The following is a 21752-nucleotide window of genomic DNA, read 5'->3' on the forward strand; positions in this document are numbered from 1 at the left end:
ATAATAATAATAACTATAATAAAACTAAACTTGTGCTGCATATTTTAAAAAAGGTAAAGATTGCACGAATATGGAGCGATTGAGTGAGAATAAAACTTTATAATAATATGCTGAAAAGTGAAATCCCCCTAAACCAATCATCAACTTGCCCGTGTGAAGAAATGAGGCATTTTCTACACACAAACATACATATTACAGTGTCTGAATTGACGACGCCATTCTCAAATCTTTACATAAATTAAGATAATGCACAAATTGGTTTCATAGTGTACATTCATTCATGGCAAGAAACAAATCATCAAAACCCTTCTCTTTCACCATTTTCAGAAACTTGCGAAGCGTGATGTTCGGAAGTTCGCTGGAACCAGACCGTTTCTTTCTTATCTCTGTCATCTTCGAGGGTTTAGTGCCATGCGATTGGGCGACTCTGGACGAAACCAAGTTGTAGAACTGTTGAGAAAGGAATTATTTTTTGTCAGAAATTCAAGAAATAAATGGATGGAAGTTTTAGATGCATTAAAATTCCCTGGTTTTCTTGATGTGTTATTCCAAGTTAACTGTGAAAACCTGGAAATATCGCAGTTGAATGAATACCTCACAAACACCATGTAGTAGTAACCGACCGATGGAAAGGGTCTTGCACATGTAAAACAAGAACATCTCCTTCCTCACTCTCTTTAACAAATGCGCGTAAACATTCCAGAATCAAATCATCTTTTTGGTTACTTGTTAAGAATCATAGCCATGAAACCAGAAAAGGGGCCACGGTTCACAGAACAAAGACGAGACTCCAACATGCACCACTCAATAATGCTAAAAACTAGAACCCAAGAAACAGGTATATTGTAGAATCAAAATTCATCGTACATCACCACATGGACAACAAGCGTTTAAATAGAGCAACAACAATGAACGAGGGGTAGAAAAATAAATTCGATCCAATAGATCTAAAATATACCTCATATCCATTGATCAATTCCAAAAGAAAAGATTGGCGGAGTGCCTCTCTAGTTCTACAATCTATCCTACGTCAAGCAGTCATCACAGCAACTTTATCTGCGTCTATATCACCTGTATGCTTTGATGATGAACTGTCAAGGGATTCTATGATAGATGCCCATCAAAACAGAAAAACAAGTTTAAAAAGTCAGTACGGGCATGACCGGCAACAAGAAACTAGAACTAAAAGCAACATAGAAGTCACAAATAGAAAGAGAATAACAGAGATCTATCAAGTAGAAATCAAGAACTGGAAAAGCATAAAAGCAAAATGCTGGATGATATGATTTTTAGAACATTAGAGTGGAATCTTTACACTATATGCCAAGGAAAATGCTTCAACAATTTATATACACGTACCACTAAAAAAACATTACTAGTCAAATCATTTTGTCGATCCATTTGAAATTAATATGTATGCGCAAGATTTAATAAGGTAAATAGACTAGAGAACCTCTTATCCATATCTATAGTTCTGAAATTGTCCCACTCCCGAGCATTTGTCATTGATAAAGGTGAAGGTGGCACATCATCACCTGCAAACACAGATAAATAAGATATCAAGTTCACCTACCTCAAGCATGTCAAAAGGACCATTGTCTCGACTTTCAAGTTCAGCTTTCTAATAATCATGCGTTTTTTTTTTTAAATAAATGGCTGACATACAATGGTGGAAAAAAGGAAGGTACATACAGATAGCTATTCATACAAAATAAGTAGATCTAGATAGCGATTCAGACAAAATAAGCAGAGCAACGAACTGCTCTTCTACAATAATATTAACTCACCCCAAGGTGGAGGAGCAAACTCGATTAACAACCGATCATTTAACCATCTGCGAGATCTTCGGTTGCTAACCTGGTTGCAGATACTTTTGACATTAGTTCATCAAGTTAGATGTTCAATTCAACTACATTTGGGTAGGAATAAAGCTGAACAAAAACAAGCAACTAAAGCCGTAATCTTTTAACAAAAAACTTATCATTTAACCATCTGCGAGATCTTTAGTTGCTGACCTGGTTGCAGATGCTTCTGACATCAGTTCACCAAGTCTGATGTTCAATTCAACTACATATGGGTAGAACTAAAGCTGGAAAAAAACAAGCAACTAAAGCCACAATCTTTAACGAAAAACCGATCAATTAACCATCTGCGAGATCTTGGTTGCTAACCTGGTTGCAGATACTTTTGACATCAGTTCACCAAGTCTGATGTTCAATTCAACTACATTTGGGTAGGACTAAAGCTGAACAAAGACAAGCAACTAAAGAAAAAAAACCTTTCAGTTTCATGGGTAACGTCCCAAAACAAACTAAATGACCCTTCATTCAAATTCCTACTCTGCCAAGAATGATACACCATCCAATTTTGCATCAGTCCACTATATTTACGTAACTGGCAAAATGGTTCGGCATTTCTATAATGGCGCCAACTCCAACTCCACATAGTTAGAACGATAAAGATATATATTCCAACACAAAACCAATTTATGTATAACTGCGGATGTATATATATATAGTAACATGAAGCACGTTCGATGCACATAAATAACAATTATATGATAAAAATAAAAAATTCGATTTTTTTAAAAAATAATTTGAATCATTTTGTTATTTATTTGAGTTTAATATCTTTTTATATTAGACGAATAAATTAATTAAGAACTTATATAATTTACTTTCGAATTTTTTGCCAAATTAAAATTCAAATTGTTAACTTTATGATATATAATAAATTATAATTAGCATAATATATAGAACCAAATAAACTGAAACAAATTTTTTTAAAAAATATATCCAAACACCACGTATAAGACATAATAAACTAAAAATCAATCAAATTGTGGACTTTGTCAATGCATAAATCATAATTTATATAAACTAAGCATACTAAAGATAAATAATTATCAATTGAAAATATCGTGACTAACTCATCAAAACAACATCAAAACTAAAGAAATAATAATATTGATAGTAAAATATAACTCATAATATTATATTTAAATAATATTTAAAAACCTATATAATCTTTTTACTTTTGTTTTTAGAATTTTATATCATAGACAATTAATTTTATATCAGAATCTATCTTTTATAAACTATATCGATGAATATTAATTTTTGTTAAATATAATTTTAAAATAATAAATAAATCAACATATGTAATGAAATAGACATTTAAATAAGATTATATGGTAAATATCAATAAAATTTAATAAACTCATAGAATAATTATAAAATATAGATTTTAAATTACTGGTATGATTTTCACATAAAAATTTGAAATATAACTGAAGAAATAAACTTGCATAAAAAATATTATTTTTTGTATTTGTTGAATTAGTTAGTTTGATTTCAAAATAAATAAAGATGTTAAAATATCATACGTAAAAAATGTAGAGAGAAAATTAAAAAGATAAAACATTTAAATGCAGTATAAAGATAGGTATTTGATAAAATTAATATAAGAGTTACATTCTATTCTTGAAATGTATAAAATGTTAATTTTGTCATTGAAACAATTGGAAAACAAATGTCTTTTATCCACACTTTTATAGGAATATAGATAGATATAAATTTAAAATTCTTAAATCTATAAATATATTCGTCTAAAGCATGTTTTCCATGCATCATATAGCAAGTACATAAATCGAACTTCCACTAAGAATACAACTTGTATGAAATAAGTCGAGGGAGTGATTGCATAGAATCAATGGTCCAAAAGCCACATTACACAATGAAGTACATAGAATTACAAACAAATCATTATTCATAAGTTCCATCATGACAAGAATCGAGTAGGATCATCATTTAAATACCATTCATGACTCCCGAGTTCTGATTTTAAACCAAGAGGGAACCTTCCATCACTGCTATGGCTTTTCCTCGAAGCAGCACCCGCTGATTCTTCTCATCAAGATGCAGATTAATTACGCCACCTCTAGGAGATGCCTAATTTAAACAGGTAAAGTTAGCATGGCGAATACTAGCTAGGTAGAGAAATAATAATTGAAACAAGAATTTCCTGTGATACCAAGTGGCTTTTTACCTGATAAGCTAAAAAATCACATTTTCCAAGCTTCTTGCTCCAGTATGGTGCCAGAGCACAATGTGCACTTCCACATACAGGATCCTAATCAAACATTGAAGCTTCAGTGATCCAATTCAAAAATGTAAATCAACTATAACATGCACTACTATGTGACTCTCTGTGCAGGTATGCTTTCGTATCCGATAAATAGCTAGACCTGGGGAATACAAATCAAGACACTAACTTTCTTTCTGCCGTACTTTTTAGGTGGAAATATTTCAAATCTATGGAGAGATGAAGAATGGAAACGTAAAAGTGATGCATACAGTTCCAAGTTAGTGAGAATAAAATTTCAGCAGCTTACCTCATTCAACCCCAGCTTTGGGCAGAAAAATCGACTATAAAAGTCGAATCTTGATCCAGGAGGAGCGGGCCCGGTGATGATTATCCCGCTCCCTGAACATTTTTGTATTTCATCAAATAGCGGCTCTACTTCCACAACTGCATCTCCCGATGGGAGCTCCACCTAACATATCGCAAAAGTGAACAGCATTTCAAGAAAAACAGACAAATGATCCTTTCCTAAATATATAGACTTCCACCTCCTTAGAATTGACGCTCCTCCCAGAATGTAACCAACCAAGCTTTATAAAGAAAATACCATTTTGATCTCATTATCCACCACATTGTTCATGATATTCGATATATGCACATATGGTAAGAAAGTAGCCTGTTTTCAGACTTCAGAAATTCAGTGATGCAACAACAGTTGTTAAAATTAAGAGCTAATGGAATACATACTAAGAGGTCATCGCTTGCAGTTGTTTTATGTATCTCAATAACAGAAGCACCGCTCAAGCTTTTAGAAATGGTTGAAACCTCATCAGCACCATCAAATTTCGTTATTGAGACCACTGGAAAATCCAGTTCAATGAGGAAACTCTCACGTGCATTACCACTTGGAAGGTTGGATGGATCCGGTACTCTTTTGGCTGTCAATATCCCCGAGAGAGTTGAAAATTCAATCACATCAGAACTCACCAGTCCATATACAAAGAGAAAATGAGCTGCTGCTAAAGTTGCATGTCCACAGAGTTTGACCTGCATACAAGTAACAACCAACAATGTACCATCAAAGAGGAAAGTATTGCCAGCAGATACAAGGCACACCATTGGATATGGCCAGTCTCTAATCAAATACGATCCATAAATGAGCTGACTCTAGTTTTGATACTCAAAAGTTACTACGGGCATACCGAGTTACCAGCCGTTGCTCATCTTTGGAGCACAAGAAGAAAATTAAAAGGGTTTAATCAGCAGTTAACAAAGACATCATTGTGTGAAGACATAAGGTGGAACAAGCAGGTAGCACACGGGGCAGTTGTCGCCTAAAACTTCCCATTGCATCTCACCTCATGGAGAAGATATCATCTAATATTTCGAAAACAACAAGAATCACATTTCGAAACTCCTTTCTACGGAGATCACAAGCTAAAACCAACCCTCCAAATTTGGGTCAAGTAGAATGAAGGGGTAGGGGCAGAGTAAAAAGTTCTGAAATAAACCCAGTAGCTGATGATCAGTAAATCCTTCCATGTTAAAGAAGTGGAAACGGGTGGTTCATGGTGATTTGAAATTATCTAATGGTTAATTGAATACGAGCAAGAAAAAAGAGCCGGACCTCAGCAACAGGAGTGAACCAGCGAAGACGAAACCTGGGGACGTCGGGTGATTCAGCAAGCCGAGTCAAGTAACAAGTCTCGGATATGTTAAACTCAGATGCCACCGCCTGCAGCCACTCTTCATCTCTCTCCTCTTCCAAGAAGCAAACCGCCGCTGGGTTTCCCTTGAATGCGGCGTCGGTAAATGCATCTACCTGATGCATCAGACATTAATCAAAGAAATTCGAAATGAAGAAAAGAAGAAACAACACCACCCACCACGCAGTATCTGACGGGGATCTTGGCCATGTCGTAATTTCGAGGAAGAACAAGATGAGTGAATGACTGACTACATATACCAAGATTCTCGTTAAAAAAAAAAAAATCTAACTTCATATTATTTCTTGTCAACCAAGAACTGAATTAAATATTAAAAAAATAACTTCTCATTTTCCTTTTCTTCTTCCCCACGCAGGACGACCAAGACTGAAGAGTCGTGTGTCGACTGTCGTGATCGATTACGGCTCGGATTCGAGGCATGTAACCCAGTTTATTTATTTGTTTAATTAAAAATATGAAATAAAATAATAATAATAATAATAATAATAATAATAATAATAATAATAACAACTAAAATAAAACTAAACTTGTGCTGCATATTCTAAAAAAAGGTAAAGATTGCACGAATATGGAGCAATTGAGTGAGAATAAAGCTTTACAATAATGTTAACATATGATGAAAAGTAAAATCCCCCTAAACTTATATGAGTAGGTCTCTTGTGAGACGATCTCACGAATATTTATCTGTGAAACGGGTCAAACCTATCGATATTCACAATAAAAATTAATATTCTTAGCATAAAAAGTTTTATTTTTTCATTGATGACCCAAATAAGATATTTGTCTCACGAATACGACCCGTGAGACCGACTCACAAAAGTTTTTATCAACTTATATATCAACTTGCCCGTGTGAAGAAATGAGGCATTTTTCTACACACAAACATACATATTACAGTTTCCCAAATCTTTACATGAATTAAAATAATGCACAAATTGGTTTCATAGTGTACATTCATTCATGGCAAGAAAAGAATCACCAAAACCCTTCTTTCGCCATTTTCAGAAACTTGCAAAGCGTGATGTTCGGAAGCTCGCTGGAACCGGACCATTTCTTTCTTATCTCTGTCATCTTGGAGGGTTTAGTGCCCTGCGATTGGCGACTGTGGACGACACCAAGTTGTAGAACTGTTGAGAAAGGAAGTGTTTTTTTCCAGAAATCCAAGTTAACTGTGAAAACGTGGAAATATCGCAGTTGAATGAATACCTCACAAACACCATGTAGAGTAACCGATGGAAAGGGTCTTGCACATGTAAAACAAGAACATCTCCTTCCTCACTCTCTTTAACAAATGTGCGTAAACATGCCGGAATCAAATCATCTTTTTGGTTACTTGTTAAGAATCATAGCCATAAAAACTAGAAAAGTGGTCACCGTTCACAGAACAAAGATGAGACTCCAAGAAACAAGTATTATAACGTACTGAAAACTTTAAAGTCCACGTGATCCACATGCGTGCAAGTTATTAAATTTTTTATGTACATTTAAAATGCGCTTTTCTACACAAATGCATAAAACTATATTTTTAAAGGTTATTCGAAATGCGATCGAGGAATGGGACCGAAGGCTGAAAAATAGATTTTTTTTTATTAAATTGTTTTTATTTATTTAAAATAAGGTTGATGATTTATGTTATTTCTGAAAATAAGGAGTTTTGAGGTGATTTTATACGTTGAGACGTAATTTTTATTGATATTACATTTTCAACAAAAATATGAACTTTCTCATAACTTGACTAATATTTTCACAATTTTTTCTAAATAAAATATTTTAAATATTTACTAAAGGGCTTAATGAGCCTATTATACTATGATTAATGGGACTAAGACTAGATTTGTGTTTTAATTAAAATAAAAAGGCATCATACCTCGCAATCACACACAAAACTCATGCACACCACACACGCACACATGGACTCCTCTTGGCAGCCACAACAGCACACCACACGTATTTTTTAAGAAGAAAAACCATGGAATTTGAAGGAAAAATCAGCAAGTTTTCACCCCTCGTCTCCCCGCCGACGTTCTTCGCATCGCAAGCTGTTTTTCTTGCGTCATATACTCAAAGGCACGCCTTAACTTTCTTTCAAACATCTTTCACACCATATTATGTATATTTGACTAAATTTTCATGAAAAATATGTTGCACAAGTTTTACTTTCGTTTTTATGTCATGGTTTGCCTAAAACTCATGTTTTTATGTTCTAAAACTTGTGATAACGATGCATAAAATGGCTGCCATCATAGGGCTATGAGAAAGGATGAATTTGAGAGGATTTAAAGGCCTAGACAAGTTGACACAAGGGCTAGACATGGGGGAGGAAAGGGTTGCTCGAAAATAGAGTCCTTTTGTTCAAGGACTCTTTGACGAGGACTCTTCGAGGGCCAAGGTTACTAGTTGTTGTGAGGGTGAGTCTAGGAGACCAAAAGGGGCTGGAGGATGGTCCTTGATGGGCTGTGCAAGGGCTGGAGACAAGCTATGAGAGGGCTGCATGTTTTGGAGTTTGAGGGAAGCTAGGTGTTCGGTTTTTTCTTCCTATGTGCAGGCGGCTGTTAGCTTCGGTCAGGGCTCGTCCAGGGGCCCCAAGACAGTTGAGCCATGAGCCTAGGTAGGCTACAGGATGCTAGGCGTGAAGGCTAGGGTGATCGCACGATGTTGAGGCTGCGCGAGCTTGGAGGGATGCGGCTTTTGGGGCTGCAGATTCCAGGCCGGTTAAGTTCGGGCCAGTAGGTTGCCTACGGTTTGGTTAGGGTCCTGAGAGGGTGGCCTAGGGTTTATTCATGGTGGATAAGGGCTAGGGTCAAAAGTTGGAGAAGAGGAAGGGCTAGGGTTTTCGAAATTAAGGAAAGGGTGCAGTAGATGTTCTAGACTTGTTCATGGGTCTTGATGGGCTTGATTTGGGTTGAAAAAGCTTTAGTTATGTGTTAGGAAGCTTTAGTTCAAATTTGGTAAAGTTTGGTTAAGTCTCGAGTCCATACGAGTCAAAACCGGGATGTACATCTAAGTTTAAAAAATGAATAGAGAAATCTATCAAAAAGCTAATTTTTAAGCCTAAGGAATATTTATGGGAGTGTTTTAAGGTTATATGTTAAGTTTGGAATGATTTGGGACGTCGGTTCGAGGTCTAGGGTTAAATACGAAAAATTATGCTTCTAGGGGTAAAACTGTCATTTTACACCTGAAAAACAGTAAACGGCATGGCAGTTCAAGGAATGCTTTAAAATATGTTAATATGATTATTTTAAATATTTATCGAATTTTATGATGAAACGTTAAGGCTAAAATATATGATGCATGATTGGTTTAAAAGAAAAAATGATTAGTATATGCAAGAATTTTATAAAGTAATGAAAATACGAAATGTTGAAGGAAGTTAAGTAATTGTGACTAATATATGATACGATGATACGATAATACCTAAGTCCAAGACTCAGTTGAGGGGTGAGAGTGTCGCTGATGTCCCTGCCACCCTGTACTGTGGTTATATGTAGATCAATCCATCGACCTTTAATACGAATACGAAAATCACAATTAAAGATCTGAATTCAACGAAAAGGAGTACGTATACGTTTATGATGAATATGAATATATTTATGATGATATGAAAATGTTTATGTTTATGCATGATTATGAAATGTTATTTTAAGTAAAAATATTTTCACTGTTGCATGTGATTGTATATGTATTATTTGTTATCAAAAATATGGTTTGTTGAGTCTTTAGACTCACTAGGTGTGATCGATGTAGGTGAGTATGATGTTGATGCTAGTGGAGGTCTTGATGGTTGATCTTATTTGACTGAAAGTTCACATAACCTGAGGACCAGTGTCAGTTTTTCCGCATTTATGATTTAAAGGTTTATGTTAAAGATTTTTACGACTTTTATTATGCTTTGGAGTTGTTTTTGAGAAGTTGTTAGTTTTAACTTTATTGCTAAGTTAGGATTTGCAAACGTATGACGATCTTATGTTTTTAAACTATTTCTTTTGAATTTCAAATATGGTTGGACGTTTTATTTTTAAAATGGTGCAAGGTATATATATATATATATATATATATATATATATATATATATGTATATATATATATATATATATATATTTGACAACATTTCATCGTACATCACCACATGGACAACATTCCAGCGTTTAAATAGAGCAACAACAATGAATGAGGGGTAGGAAAATAAATTTGATCCAGTAGATCTCAAATATACCTCATATCCATTGATCAATTCCAAAAGAAAAGATCAGTGGAGTGCCTCTCTAGTTCTACAATCCATCCTATGCCAAGCAGTCATCACAGCAACTTTATCTTCGTCTATATGACATGTACGCTTTGATGATGAACTGTCAAGGGATTCTATGATAGATGCCCATCAAAACAGGAAAAAAAAAACAAATTTAAAAATTCAGTACGGGCACGACCGGTAACAAGAAACTAGAACTAAAAGCAACATAGAAGTCACAAATGGAAAGAGAATACAAAGATCTATCAAGTAGAAATCAAGAACTTGAAAAGCATAAAAGTAAAATGCTGGATGATATGATTTTAGAACATTAGAGTGGAATCTTTACACTATATGCCACGGAAAATACTTCAACAATATATCTACAAGTACCACTAAAAAAACATTACTAGTCAAACCATTTTGTCTATCCATTTGAAAATAATATGTATGCATAAGATTTAATAAGGTAAATATACTAGAGAACCTCTTATCCATGTCTATAGTTCTGAAATTGTCTTACTCCCGAGCATTTGTCATGGAAAAAGGTGAAGGTGGCACATCATCACCTACAAACCCACATAAATAAGATATCAAGTTCACCTACCTCAAGCATGTCAAAAGGCAAAATAGTCAGTCCTTGCCATTGTCTCGACTTTCAAGTTCAGCTTTCTGATAATACTAACTCAACTTAAAGTGGTGGAGCAAACTCGATTAACAACCGATCATACCATCTGCGAGATCTTCGGTTGCTAACCTGGTTGCATATACTTTTGACATCAGTTCACCAAGTCAGATGTTCAATTCAACTACATTTGGGTAGGACTAAGCTGAACAAAAACAAGCAACTAAAGCCGCAATCATTTGACAAAAAACTTATCATTTAACCATCTGCGAGATCTTTGGTTGCTAACCTGGTTGCAGATACTTCTGACATCAGTTCACCAAGTCTGATGTTCAATTCAACTACATATGGGTAGAACTAAAGCTGGACAAAAACAAGAAACTAAAGCCACGATCTTTTAACGAAAAACCGATCAGTTAACCATCTGCGAGATCTTGGTTGCTAACCTGGTTGCAGATACTTTTAACATCAGTTCACTAAGTTTGATGCTCAATTCAACTACATTTGGGTAGGACTAAAGCTGAACAAAGACAAGCAACTAAAGCGGCAATTATATATATATATATACCGGGTCATCTATGATTTGGGACAGTAATTGGGTACCTCGGATAATGGTAAGTCAACAGAAAGAGCTCATAAGTGGTCGGGCAAGTAAGTGGTTGGGCAAGTAAGTGCCCGGGCAGCCAAAGGCCCGAGCTCTCGGGCGAACTCTCGGCTGATGACTCACTACCCGGCATGTCTCGATAACAGTACCGCACTCGAGTGTTAGAGCAGATGAGATCTTATCTCGATAAGTGTTCCTGACAGAATCGTATTGATTTGACGTGATGGAAAAAGTAGAACAACGTCAAAGAAAGTCCATGTCAAATGGCTATAAGTAGTAAGTAGGTACTAGGTCATCATTATCTTTCGTCCTATAAAAAGCTGGTTTGATTTGCATTAAAGAAAGATATTTATTTGCACCAGTAGCATTTATTTTTATCTAAAGTTACACTGATTTTTCTCATTTTTTCACCTGCTGGCTTCAGTATCGGAGTGACCACGTCGGACACTTTTCTGGCGTCCATTCACTTGTTTATCTTCTTGTTTCCAGGATATCACCAGAACCTTGCTCGAGACCTACACTCTTGGTTGGAGACATCTTTTTGTGCTCTTTTTCCTCATCAACTTTCTATCAGATCCGGTGGATTGCTCGACCCAGCTCATCCTATTCACTCGGATCACATCAATTACTTTTCCAGCCAAGCTTTCAAGAAATTATATCTTTCTCTCAATCTCCACCCCCCTTGATTTTACATTCCCATCTGCAACCAATTTATAACAGTCACCACATAAACTCCAAAACAAACAAAAAGGAAGAAAAATGAATTCATCAAGATTATGTATAGCGTATAAAATGGTACAGGTCAGTTCACGACCAAACAAGAAAAATGATAGCAAGTAGGATCAGACATGACCCTCCAACCTGACACGGTTCTGTTACGCCTTAAACGCATACAAATCTCGAGGATGAGATTAATGTTTTTAATGCTGTAACATATCCCAAAGTTTTTGTTTTGATGATACCAAAACTTGGATTAAAAATGTACTAATGTTTTATATTGAGGCATGCAGGAAATTAAGAACAGGTTACGTTCGGAAGATCCGACATTCGGTTCGGACGGTCCGAAATTGTGCAATTCAGAAGCAAAATAGAAGCTGTTCGGAAGCTGCGAGGAGAGCGTTCGGACGTTCCGAAGACGTGATCGGACGTTCCGAACACAAGCAATCAAATCACTTCAATGCGGAGACAAATTGATATGACTGATTGATCGAGTAAGATTTCGGACGCTACGAAGGACATGATCGGACGCTACGAAGTGTTGAAGATTTCAAATCTCTGGAAACGCGGGAATGTTCGGACGGTACGAACTTGAGTTCGGACCTTCCGAAGCTGTTCACACACTGTCTGAAAGAACTGTTCGGAAGATACGAAGTTTGATCGGTCCCTCCGAAGCGCATGTTCGGACCCTACGAAGTCAAGAACGGACGATCCGAAGTCATCCCAAAATTACGGAAATTGATTTCAATCACATCGGACGTTCCGAAGCATAAACAGAAGATCCGAACCTTGGCGTCCAAGACTAGTATAAATAGGCCTTTGAGGATGCATTTTCAATCATCCCACTCCACTCTCTTGTCTCTTACAAAGCTTTCTACTATCTCTTGTGTGCGTTGATTAAAAGAGTTGTAATATCAAAAGAGTTGTAGAAAAAGAGTGAAAGTAATACTCTCGAGTGGGTTGTAAAGTTCGTGGCTATCCTTGGAGCCCTCAAGGCCAAGTAGACGCATCGAGGCGTGGTTGTAAAAGCTAGCTTGGAGCTCCTAAAGCCAAGTCGATATAGTGATACCTCGATCCTCATCGAGAAGGGGAGACGTAGACGATTCTTCGTCGAACTTCCATAAACATCTCTATCCCTCTTTACTTTACGCATTTACTTTACTACGCATTTATTTTACGCACTTACTTTACGCATTCATTTTATTTGTGATTGTCCCTCAAGTCTTCCGCTTGCAATTTTTGCAAACTCGTTTTAAAAACGCTAAAGGGCCTAAAGAACCTATTCACCCCCCCTTTAGGTTCTTCAAGTGGTATCAGAGCAAGGTTTTTCAAAATCTTTTAAATGGCCAATCTAGCAAGCGAGTATGCCCAAGGACAATCCACAAATCGTCCCCCTCTTTTCAATGGTACTAATTACGGATATTGGAAAAATAGAATATCTCTATACATCCAATCCGTCGATTACGACCTTTGGAAAATAACGGTGAAAGGTCCCTATATCCCCATGAAAACGGTGGATAATAAGGAAATTCCTAAGGGAATGGATGACTTCACCAAGGACGATATGAAACTTATCTCTCAAAATGCTAAAGCTATGAATATTCTTCATTGTTCTCTAGATATGAATGAATACAACCGAATCTCGGCTTGTACCTCCGCCAAAGAGATTTGGGACAAATTGGAGATTTGCCACGAGGGAACCAATCAAGTCAAAGAAACGAAGATAGACCTTCTCCAACTCAAGTACGAGACCTTTGAGATGGAACCCAAGGAGGATATCGACACCATGTTCCGGCGGCTCACCCAAATCATCAATGAGCTTGCCCAACTTGGTGAGAACTACCCAACTAAACAAGTGTGGAGGAGAGCCCTTCGAGCATTACCGGCGGAATGGGATGCAAAGCGCACGGCTATCATTGAATCCAACAAGGGAGATGCTGCATCCTACGACCTTGATCAACTTCATGGGACCCTAAAGACCCATGAACTTGAAGTATCTACCCGGAAGGAGACAAAGAAAGATGACGACAAAGTAAAGGCGAAAGGGATCGCCTTGACCAGTCAACTTGAAGATAGCGACGATGAAGAAATGGCACTCCTCACTAGAAAGTTCAAAAGATTCATGCGGAGTTCCAACTTCAACAAGAAAGACAAAAAGTTTGAGAAGGAAGTGACCTGCTACAACTGTCAACAAAAGGGTCACTATGCAAACGAGTGTCCCTCCAAGAAGAAGGCCGGCAAAGACAAGAAAAAGGCCCTTCTAGCCACGTGGAGCGACAGCGACAACGAAGAGGAGTCTACCCTATGCTTCATGGCGAAGGAAGATCATCTGACCGACTCGGATGACGACGAGGTACCCTCTTACGATGAATTACTCTCCGCTTACACTAGTATGTACAATAAGGCTAAGTCACTTAGAAATGAGAATAAGCAACTTAAAACTGAACTAGAAGCTAGGATGCATGACAACACTAAGCTCAAGACAAACCTAAGAGACTTAGAGAAAGCCTTCAACAAGTTCAATGTGAGTAGCGGTAAACTAGAAAACCTCTTGAGCATGCAAAGGTGTAACTTCGACAAAGGAGGTCTAGGATATGAAAAGAAATCAGTCAACTTCGCTAGTCTTATCGCAAAGGCAAAACCAAGAACACCACCAACATGTACTTACTGTTGTAAGATAGGCCACATAAGACCTAAATGCAAGAAACTTAGACACCAACACAACAAGAATAGTTATTGGAAATGGATCCCCAAATCCCCAACTACTACTAACCCCAAAGGACCCAAAGAAACGGGTACCAACTATCAAACTGTATCTCAACCTTGTAGGGACAAAGGGGAGACAAGTCATCGAGCACTTGGTATCTTGACAGTGGATGCTCTCGACACATGACGGGAGAAAAGAAGCTGCTACAATCCATTCGACCAAAAGAAAAAGGATCGGTGACCTTCGGAGACAACAGCAAAGGGATCATAGAAGGCATCGGCTCAATAGGTATATCTAACTCTACTATTATTGATGATGTACTTCTTGTGAAAGGGCTTAAACATAACCTCCTAAGCATTAGTCAATTGTGCGATAGGGGTTATGAAGTCAAATTCACACCACACGATTGCACTGTATCACTCACAACTGACAAAACCATTAGTTTCAAAGGTTATAGAAGTGAAAATGTTTACAAGGTCGATTTAAAGATTTCATCTTTTTCAAAAATAAAAAGCCTTGTAACATTAAATGTTGATGACAACATTCTTTGGCATAGACGACTTGGTCATGTTGGGATGAGCACCATAGAAAAACTTTTAAAACTTGACCTAGTTTCCGGAATGCCAAAGCTGAATTTAAAATTAGATTCTTTTTGTGATGCTTGTCAACTTGGTAAACACACAAAGGAATCTTTTAAAAATAAAAATTTTGTATCCACTTCTATGCCCCTTGAATTACTTCACCTAGATTTATGTGGTCCCTCGAGGACAACTAGTCTAGGAGGAAAATCTTATGCTTTTGTCATTGTAGATGATTTTTCACGTTTTACTTGGACATTGTTTTTAGCCCACAAAAATGATGCCTTTGATCATTTCAAAATTTTTGTCAAAAAGGTTGAAAATGAGAAAAATCTTTTGATCAAACAAATCCGTAGTGACCACGGAACGGAATTTCAAAATGAAAATTTTTCAATTTTTTGTCAAAGCAAAGGCATTGGTCACAACTTTTCTTGTCCTAGAACTCCTCAACAAAACGGTGTCGTTGAGAGGAAGAATAGGACCCTAGTAGAGATTGCAAGGACCATGCTATGTGAGCATTCTCTACCAAAATATTTTTGGGCTGAAGCAATGAGTTCTGCTTGTTACATCATCAATCGCGTATCAATAAGGCCAATTCTCAAGAAAACTCCATACGAACTATGGAGAGGGAGAAAGCCTAACATTTCTTACTTCCGCGCTTTTGGATCAAAATGCTTCATCCACAACAATGGTAAGGACAACCTGGGTAAGTTCGATGCTAAATCGGACAAAGGTATCTTTCTTGGTTACTCTACTTCTAGCAAAGCATATAGAGTCTTTAATAAACGTACTTTACTAGTTGAAGAATCTATTCATGTCATATTTGATGAAACTAACCCTTGCTTGCCTAGAACTGTTGTTTCTGATGATGATGATATAGATATCCTTGGCGAAAAGTTGGAGTCCACAAGCCTAGATGATGTTCCTAAAGATCAAGAGGACGCACCTCTTCCGAAGGAGTGGACTACACACAAGGATCATCCCATGGACCTCATCATTGGTAGCCCATCGAAGGGAGTATCTACTCGCTCTTCTAATATGTGCAATTATCTTGCTTTTCTTTCTCACATAGAGCCTAAGAACATAGAAGAAGCTTTACTTGATGATTCTTGGATTATTGCTATGCAAGATGAACTAAATGAATTTAGAAGGAATAAAGTTTGGAATCTTGTACCTAGACCCACTGATAGACCTGTCATAGGAACTAAATGGGTATTTAGGAACAAGTTAGATGAGCATGGTACAATCACTAGAAATAAAGCTAGGCTAGTAGCTAAAGGATATAGTCAAGAAGAGGGAATTGATTATGATGAGACTTATGCCCCTGTTGCTAGACTAGAATCCATTCGCATGCTACTTGCTTTTGCTTGCTCTAGAGACTTTAAATTGTTTCAAATGGATGTTAAAAGTGCTTTTCTTAATGGTGATTTGAAAGAAGAAGTGTATGTTGAGCAACCTATTGGTTTTGAAGATGTGCACTTATCTGATTATGTGTATAAACTTGATAAGGCTTTGTATGGTTTGAAACAAGCTCCTAGAGCTTGGTATGAGAAATTATCTACCTTTTTGCTGTCTAATGGTTTTTGTAGGGGTAAAGTTGATATTACCTTATTTACCTTGACTAAAAATAATGATTTGCTGATAGTACAAATATATGTAGATGATATTATTTTTGGTGCTACTAATGAACACTTGTGTAGAGATTTTTCTAAGCTTATGCAGGATCACTTTGAGATGAGCATGATGGGCGAACTCAACTACTTCCTTGGTCTCCAAATCAAGCAATGCAAGGATGGTTTCTTTGTCAACCAAGGAAAGTACATCAAGGAGATGCTAAAAAAGTTTGGGATGGAGTCTTCCAAAGCCTCATCCACACCTATGAGCACGACAGTCAGACTCGACAAAGATGAGGGAGGTAAACCTGTTGACCAAAAGTTATTTCGTAGCATGATTGGCTCCCTACTCTATGCGACTGCTAGTAGACCTGACATTATGTTTAGTGTTTGCTTGTGTGCACGATTTCAATCATGTCCAAAGGAATCACACTTATTCGCCTTAAAACGCATTTTCAAATATCTTTCAAATACTCCAAATCTCGGATTATGGTATTCTAAGAACTCATTTTTCGATTTAAAAGCTTACTGTGATGCCGACTTTGGAGGATATAAGGTGGATAGAAAGAGCACTAGTGGAACTTGTTTCTTTTTGGGAAATTGCTTGGTGTCATGGTTTTCTAAAAAGCAAAACTGTGTTGCACTTTCAACGACCGAGGCCGAGTATATGGCTGCCGGTAGTTGTTGTGCACAAATTCTTTGGATGAAGTATCAATTACTCGACTATGGTGTTACTTTTTCAAAAATTCCAATCTTTTGTGATAATACAAGCACCATATGTCTAACAAAGAATCCAGTTCAACATTCTCGTACTAAACATATTGACATTCGACATCATTTCATTCGTGATCACATTGAGCAAAATGATGTTGAACTTCACTATGTTGACACCAAGAATCAAATTGCTGATATTTTTACAAAACCACTAGATGAATCTACTTTTATTCGTTTGCGTGGTGAACTTGGCATGATTGAGTTGTAAACACTAGTCGAATACTCTCGTACATATTTGTTAAATTGAGGGGGAGTATTATTAATGTGAGCATTATAATGTCGGATAATACAAATTAATTGTATTTATCCATAATTATGGCTCAACATTCATTTATGTGCTAAATATTTTAAAATTTAGGTGTTCCTCATCTTGGCTACTTCGGAATCCACCGAACGTGTTCGGATCGTCCGAACCGAGCCATAGAGAGTCGCGGGATGCGGATTCTTAGATTATGTTTTTGTTATTTTTGTTTATTTTATCTTTATGCATCATTGTATAAAAGACTTGCATTTATTAGTGGATATTTTACCTGTTTATTTGTCTCTCTTTATGCTTATGTCTTTTTGCTTATCACAAAAAGGGGGAGAATTTATTTGGTTAAAATTGCTGTTAATTGGTTATTAAATAAATTCGCCTTAATTCAACCTCTTAGACTTGTTATTTGATTAAGGGGGAGTTATTTAATAACCATTTCGATTATGTTGATTATTGTTATCTCATTTTTTAACCAAGTTTTGTGATCATCAAAAAGGGGGAGATTGTTACGCCTTAAACGCATACAAATCTCGAGGATGAGATTAATGTTTTTAATGCTGTAACATATCCCAAAGTTTTTGTTTTGATGATACCAAAACTTGGATTAAAAATGTACTAATGTTTTATATTGAGGCATGCAGGAAATTAAGAACAGGTTACGTTCGGAAGATCCGACATTCGGTTCGGACGGTCCGAAATTGTGCAATTCAGAAGCAAAATAGAAGCTGTTCGGAAGCTGCGAGGAGAGCGTTCGGACGTTCCGAAGACGTGATCGGACGTTCCGAACACAAGCAATCAAATCACTTCAATGCGGAGACAAATTGATATGACTGATTGATCGAGTAAGATTTCGGACGCTACGAAGGACATGATCGGACGCTACGAAGTGTTGAAGATTTCAAATCTCTGGAAACGCGGGAATGTTCGGACGGTACGAACTTGAGTTCGGACCTTCCGAAGCTGTTCACACACTGTCTGAAAGAACTGTTCGGAAGATACGAAGTTTGATCGGTCCCTCCGAAGCGCATGTTCGGACCCTACGAAGTCAAGAACGGACGATCCGAAGTCATCCCAAAATTACGGAAATTGATTTCAATCACATCGGACGTTCCGAAGCATAAACAGAAGATCCGAACCTTGGCGTCCAAGACTAGTATAAATAGGCCTTTGAGGATGCATTTTCAATCATCCCACTCCACTCTCTTGTCTCTTACAAAGCTTTCTACTATCTCTTGTGTGCGTTGATTAAAAGAGTTGTAATATCAAAAGAGTTGTAGAAAAAGAGTGAAAGTAATACTCTCGAGTGGGTTGTAAAGTTCGTGGCTATCCTTGGAGCCCTCAAGGCCAAGTAGACGCATCGAGGCGTGGTTGTAAAAGCTAGCTTGGAGCTCCTAAAGCCAAGTCGATATAGTGATACCTCGATCCTCATCGAGAAGGGGAGACGTAGACGATTCTTCGTCGAACTTCCATAAACATCTCTATCCCTCTTTACTTTACGCATTTACTTTACTACGCATTTATTTTACGCACTTACTTTACGCATTCATTTTATTTGTGATTGTCCCTCAAGTCTTCCGCTTGCAATTTTTGCAAACTCGTTTTAAAAACGCTAAAGGGCCTAAAGAACCTATTCACCCCCCCTTTAGGTTCTTCAGGTTCAACCCAAAAAAAAAAAAATCAGATTTGGGTTTGGGGTCTTCAGGTTCGGGTCAGATCGGATTGGACCCAATAGCTGACCCGAAAAAAATGATCGGGTTGGGTTGGATTCCGGTTTTGAACATTTTTATTTTTTAAACAATTGTTTATTTGATTTGGTAAATATATTTTTATTTTTCTACAATTAGACTTTCAAATTTAAACCTTATATATAAGGAAGATTTTGTTATTATGTTTTTAGATTAAAATATTTTTTTAGATTTTATTTAATTTTCTTTAAAAGAAAAATTCAAAATCGGGTTAATCGAGTTGATCAAGTTGATCGGGTTTGGGTTGGGTTCGGGTTGAATAATTTTTGAATAGTACTATTACTCAACTCGACCCAATTCACCCGAATTGACACCCTTAATTGCAAGGATCTCACCTTTTGGGTCAAAGACGGATGAATACATGAAAAGATCTTCCTCAGTTAAAAATATCAAAGGTTTTCATGATTGCAGATGACTCTAATCAAGAAAATAATTCTTCGTCTTCAATTGATGTGGTTTCTTCTGTAGTTGTGGGAGCTAGAGATCCTCTGCGGAATAGATCAGATGACGACCAAAAAGTTAGAATAAGGAATATTCCGTGCCCGAGGATGGAATATAAATTACAAAAGCTCGATTTGATATTTTTCATTGGACGTTCCTAAATAGAAATTTATTTTCCAAAAAATATTTCCAATTTCGTCTTTCAAGTATTTATATATTTTCTAAAGCTGTCCAAATATCTTTAGTTTTATTATTATTGGAAAATCTTTATATTGAAGCATGAAAATGGTATCAGAGTTTAATTTTTTTTTGTTCATACATATAAAATATATTATTAAAAATAATTTAAATGTTTGAGGAGGATATATGGATTCGAACATAGGTTCGAAATTTATTATTTTCAAAATTTATTCAAAAATTCTGAAATATTAAGACAAAGAGATCTAAAAAAGTTAGATATCAAGAGCAATTAAGAACATATCAGGTAAAATTATAATAAAAAGTAACAGATTCCTAGAAATAATCTCGAAAGATGTTAGAGAAATCCAAAAGACGGTAAAAATTATGACAATCGGTTATATTATATACCACGTAAAATTGAAGAAATCTTTGTAAATTAGAAGAAATTTTTGGACCGTTGAAGATTATTCAAACAAGGATCCAGATCCAAGAATAACAACTCATTTCTAGCAATAGGATCAAGGAAGAAGGTTATCACCATCATTTAGCAAAAAACCCTTATTATATCAAAGAAGGAAGGCCAAAGTGGTGCAAAAACATTTAATCGATGAAAATAAAATGATATATCTTATCAAAATTTTCTCAAAAAAAAAAATCCGATGACAATTATAGAAAAGATTGATCTTAATTATCTTCAACACGTTGCAGAATTTTTTGCAAATTTCAAAGTCGTAGATCTGAAAAAAAACATAACTGGGGGCGACCAACCCTTAGTTGATAGAATAACATATCAAGAAAACTAAGGAAAAGTGTGAAATCCTATGATACAAATATGGGAGGACCCCGAAGTGATTTCCAGGTTGGTTGATAATCACACTCTTCGAGAAAACGATCAACGAGGAATCAAATTGTCTGGTACCAAACACCTTGTGATAATACAATTTAGAACCAATACATCTTTATGAATTATGATTGACGTTGATGTACCGTATCTTAAAAACATAGAAGATCTCATAGATGATTGGACATCAACTAGGAGGATCGCAACATGACCACTTGATCTCAACAAAAAAAAATTCATTAAACTTTTAGAAATAAGTCTTATGAGATCGGTCAAACGCGCCGAGATATGACTTCGGCAGAGACCAAAGATTCAGTCCTAGCCAGAGAATCTCTTAGCGAGATAGCTGGAATAATGTCTACCCTATTTAAAACTCAAATTTATAAGGGTTGATTATTTCAATAGTCAAGATACAAAGAATAAAAAGAAATATACTCAAACTCTACATAGTCTTGAATTACATGATATTTGTTTAGTTGATGAATATATTATGTTATTTATTAAATATAGATATAATTTAGGATTCGAATAAAGCACAACAATGCCACATTTATTCACAAAAATTCTAAGTCTCTGGAGAGAAATGCAAATAAGGTCTTGAATTGCATGACATTTGTTTAGTTGATGTATATA

The 21752-nt window shown here is 36.3% G+C and overlaps 1 protein-coding gene and 2 long non-coding RNA genes across 7 annotated transcripts; all 3 read right to left on the bottom strand.

The window, feature by feature from the left end:
• Positions 1 to 87: 87 nt before the first annotated feature.
• Positions 88 to 2991, bottom strand: LOC140832013 (uncharacterized). 4 transcript variants are annotated; one of them, XR_012118004.1, is made up of 4 exons: positions 2172 to 2991; positions 1788 to 2089; positions 1454 to 1535; positions 88 to 1104 (listed from the first exon to the last, which is right to left on the bottom strand). It is a non-coding gene; the product is annotated as an uncharacterized lncRNA (long non-coding RNA). The 4 variants fall into 4 exon arrangements; XR_012118003.1 differs by having other exon boundaries at positions 88 to 450; positions 595 to 1104; positions 1788 to 2989; XR_012118002.1 differs by having other exon boundaries at positions 90 to 450; positions 959 to 1104; positions 1788 to 2967.
• Positions 2992 to 3672: 681 nt separating this feature from the next.
• On the bottom strand, positions 3673 to 6172 carry LOC140831985 (uncharacterized). 2 transcript variants are annotated; one of them, XM_073195737.1, is made up of 6 exons: positions 5966 to 6172; positions 5711 to 5901; positions 4831 to 5130; positions 4394 to 4555; positions 4048 to 4131; positions 3673 to 3950 (listed from the first exon to the last, which is right to left on the bottom strand). In XM_073195737.1, exons 1-6 carry the CDS (start codon positions 6084 to 6086, stop codon positions 3843 to 3845), a joined length of 966 nt encoding a protein of 321 aa, XP_073051838.1. In that variant the 5' UTR covers positions 6087 to 6172; the 3' UTR covers positions 3673 to 3842. The 2 variants fall into 2 exon arrangements, with proteins under 2 accessions (XP_073051838.1, XP_073051835.1); XM_073195734.1 differs by having other exon boundaries at positions 5711 to 5905; positions 5970 to 6165.
• A 4077-nt stretch (positions 6173 to 10249) lies between these two features.
• LOC140832022 (uncharacterized) lies at positions 10250 to 20167 on the bottom strand. Its single transcript, XR_012118005.1, has 3 exons — positions 19993 to 20167; positions 11897 to 11967; positions 10250 to 10607 (listed from the first exon to the last, which is right to left on the bottom strand). It is a non-coding gene; the product is annotated as an uncharacterized lncRNA (long non-coding RNA).
• Positions 20168 to 21752: the final 1585 nt, after the last annotated feature.

This window comes from Primulina eburnea, chromosome 1 (genome assembly GCF_022965805.1).
Source record: "Primulina eburnea isolate SZY01 chromosome 1, ASM2296580v1, whole genome shotgun sequence".
Classification (NCBI taxonomy): domain Eukaryota; kingdom Viridiplantae; phylum Streptophyta; class Magnoliopsida; order Lamiales; family Gesneriaceae; genus Primulina; species Primulina eburnea.

What these genes read in the sequence shown, in the direction of transcription:
- LOC140831985 (XM_073195737.1), bottom strand. Translation starts at nt 6,086, where the DNA reads ATGAAGTTAGATTTTTTTTTTTTTAACGAGAATCTTGGTATATGTAGT. An exon ending in GGTTCACTCCTGTTGCTGAG is followed by an intron (nt 5,131 to 5,710) that starts GTCCGGCTCTTT and finishes ACTTGTATGCAG; the next exon opens with GTCAAACTCTGTGGACATGC. An exon ending in CAAAGCTGGGGTTGAATGAG is followed by an intron (nt 4,132 to 4,393) that starts GTAAGCTGCTGA and finishes ATGTTTGATTAG; the next exon opens with GATCCTGTATGTGGAAGTGC.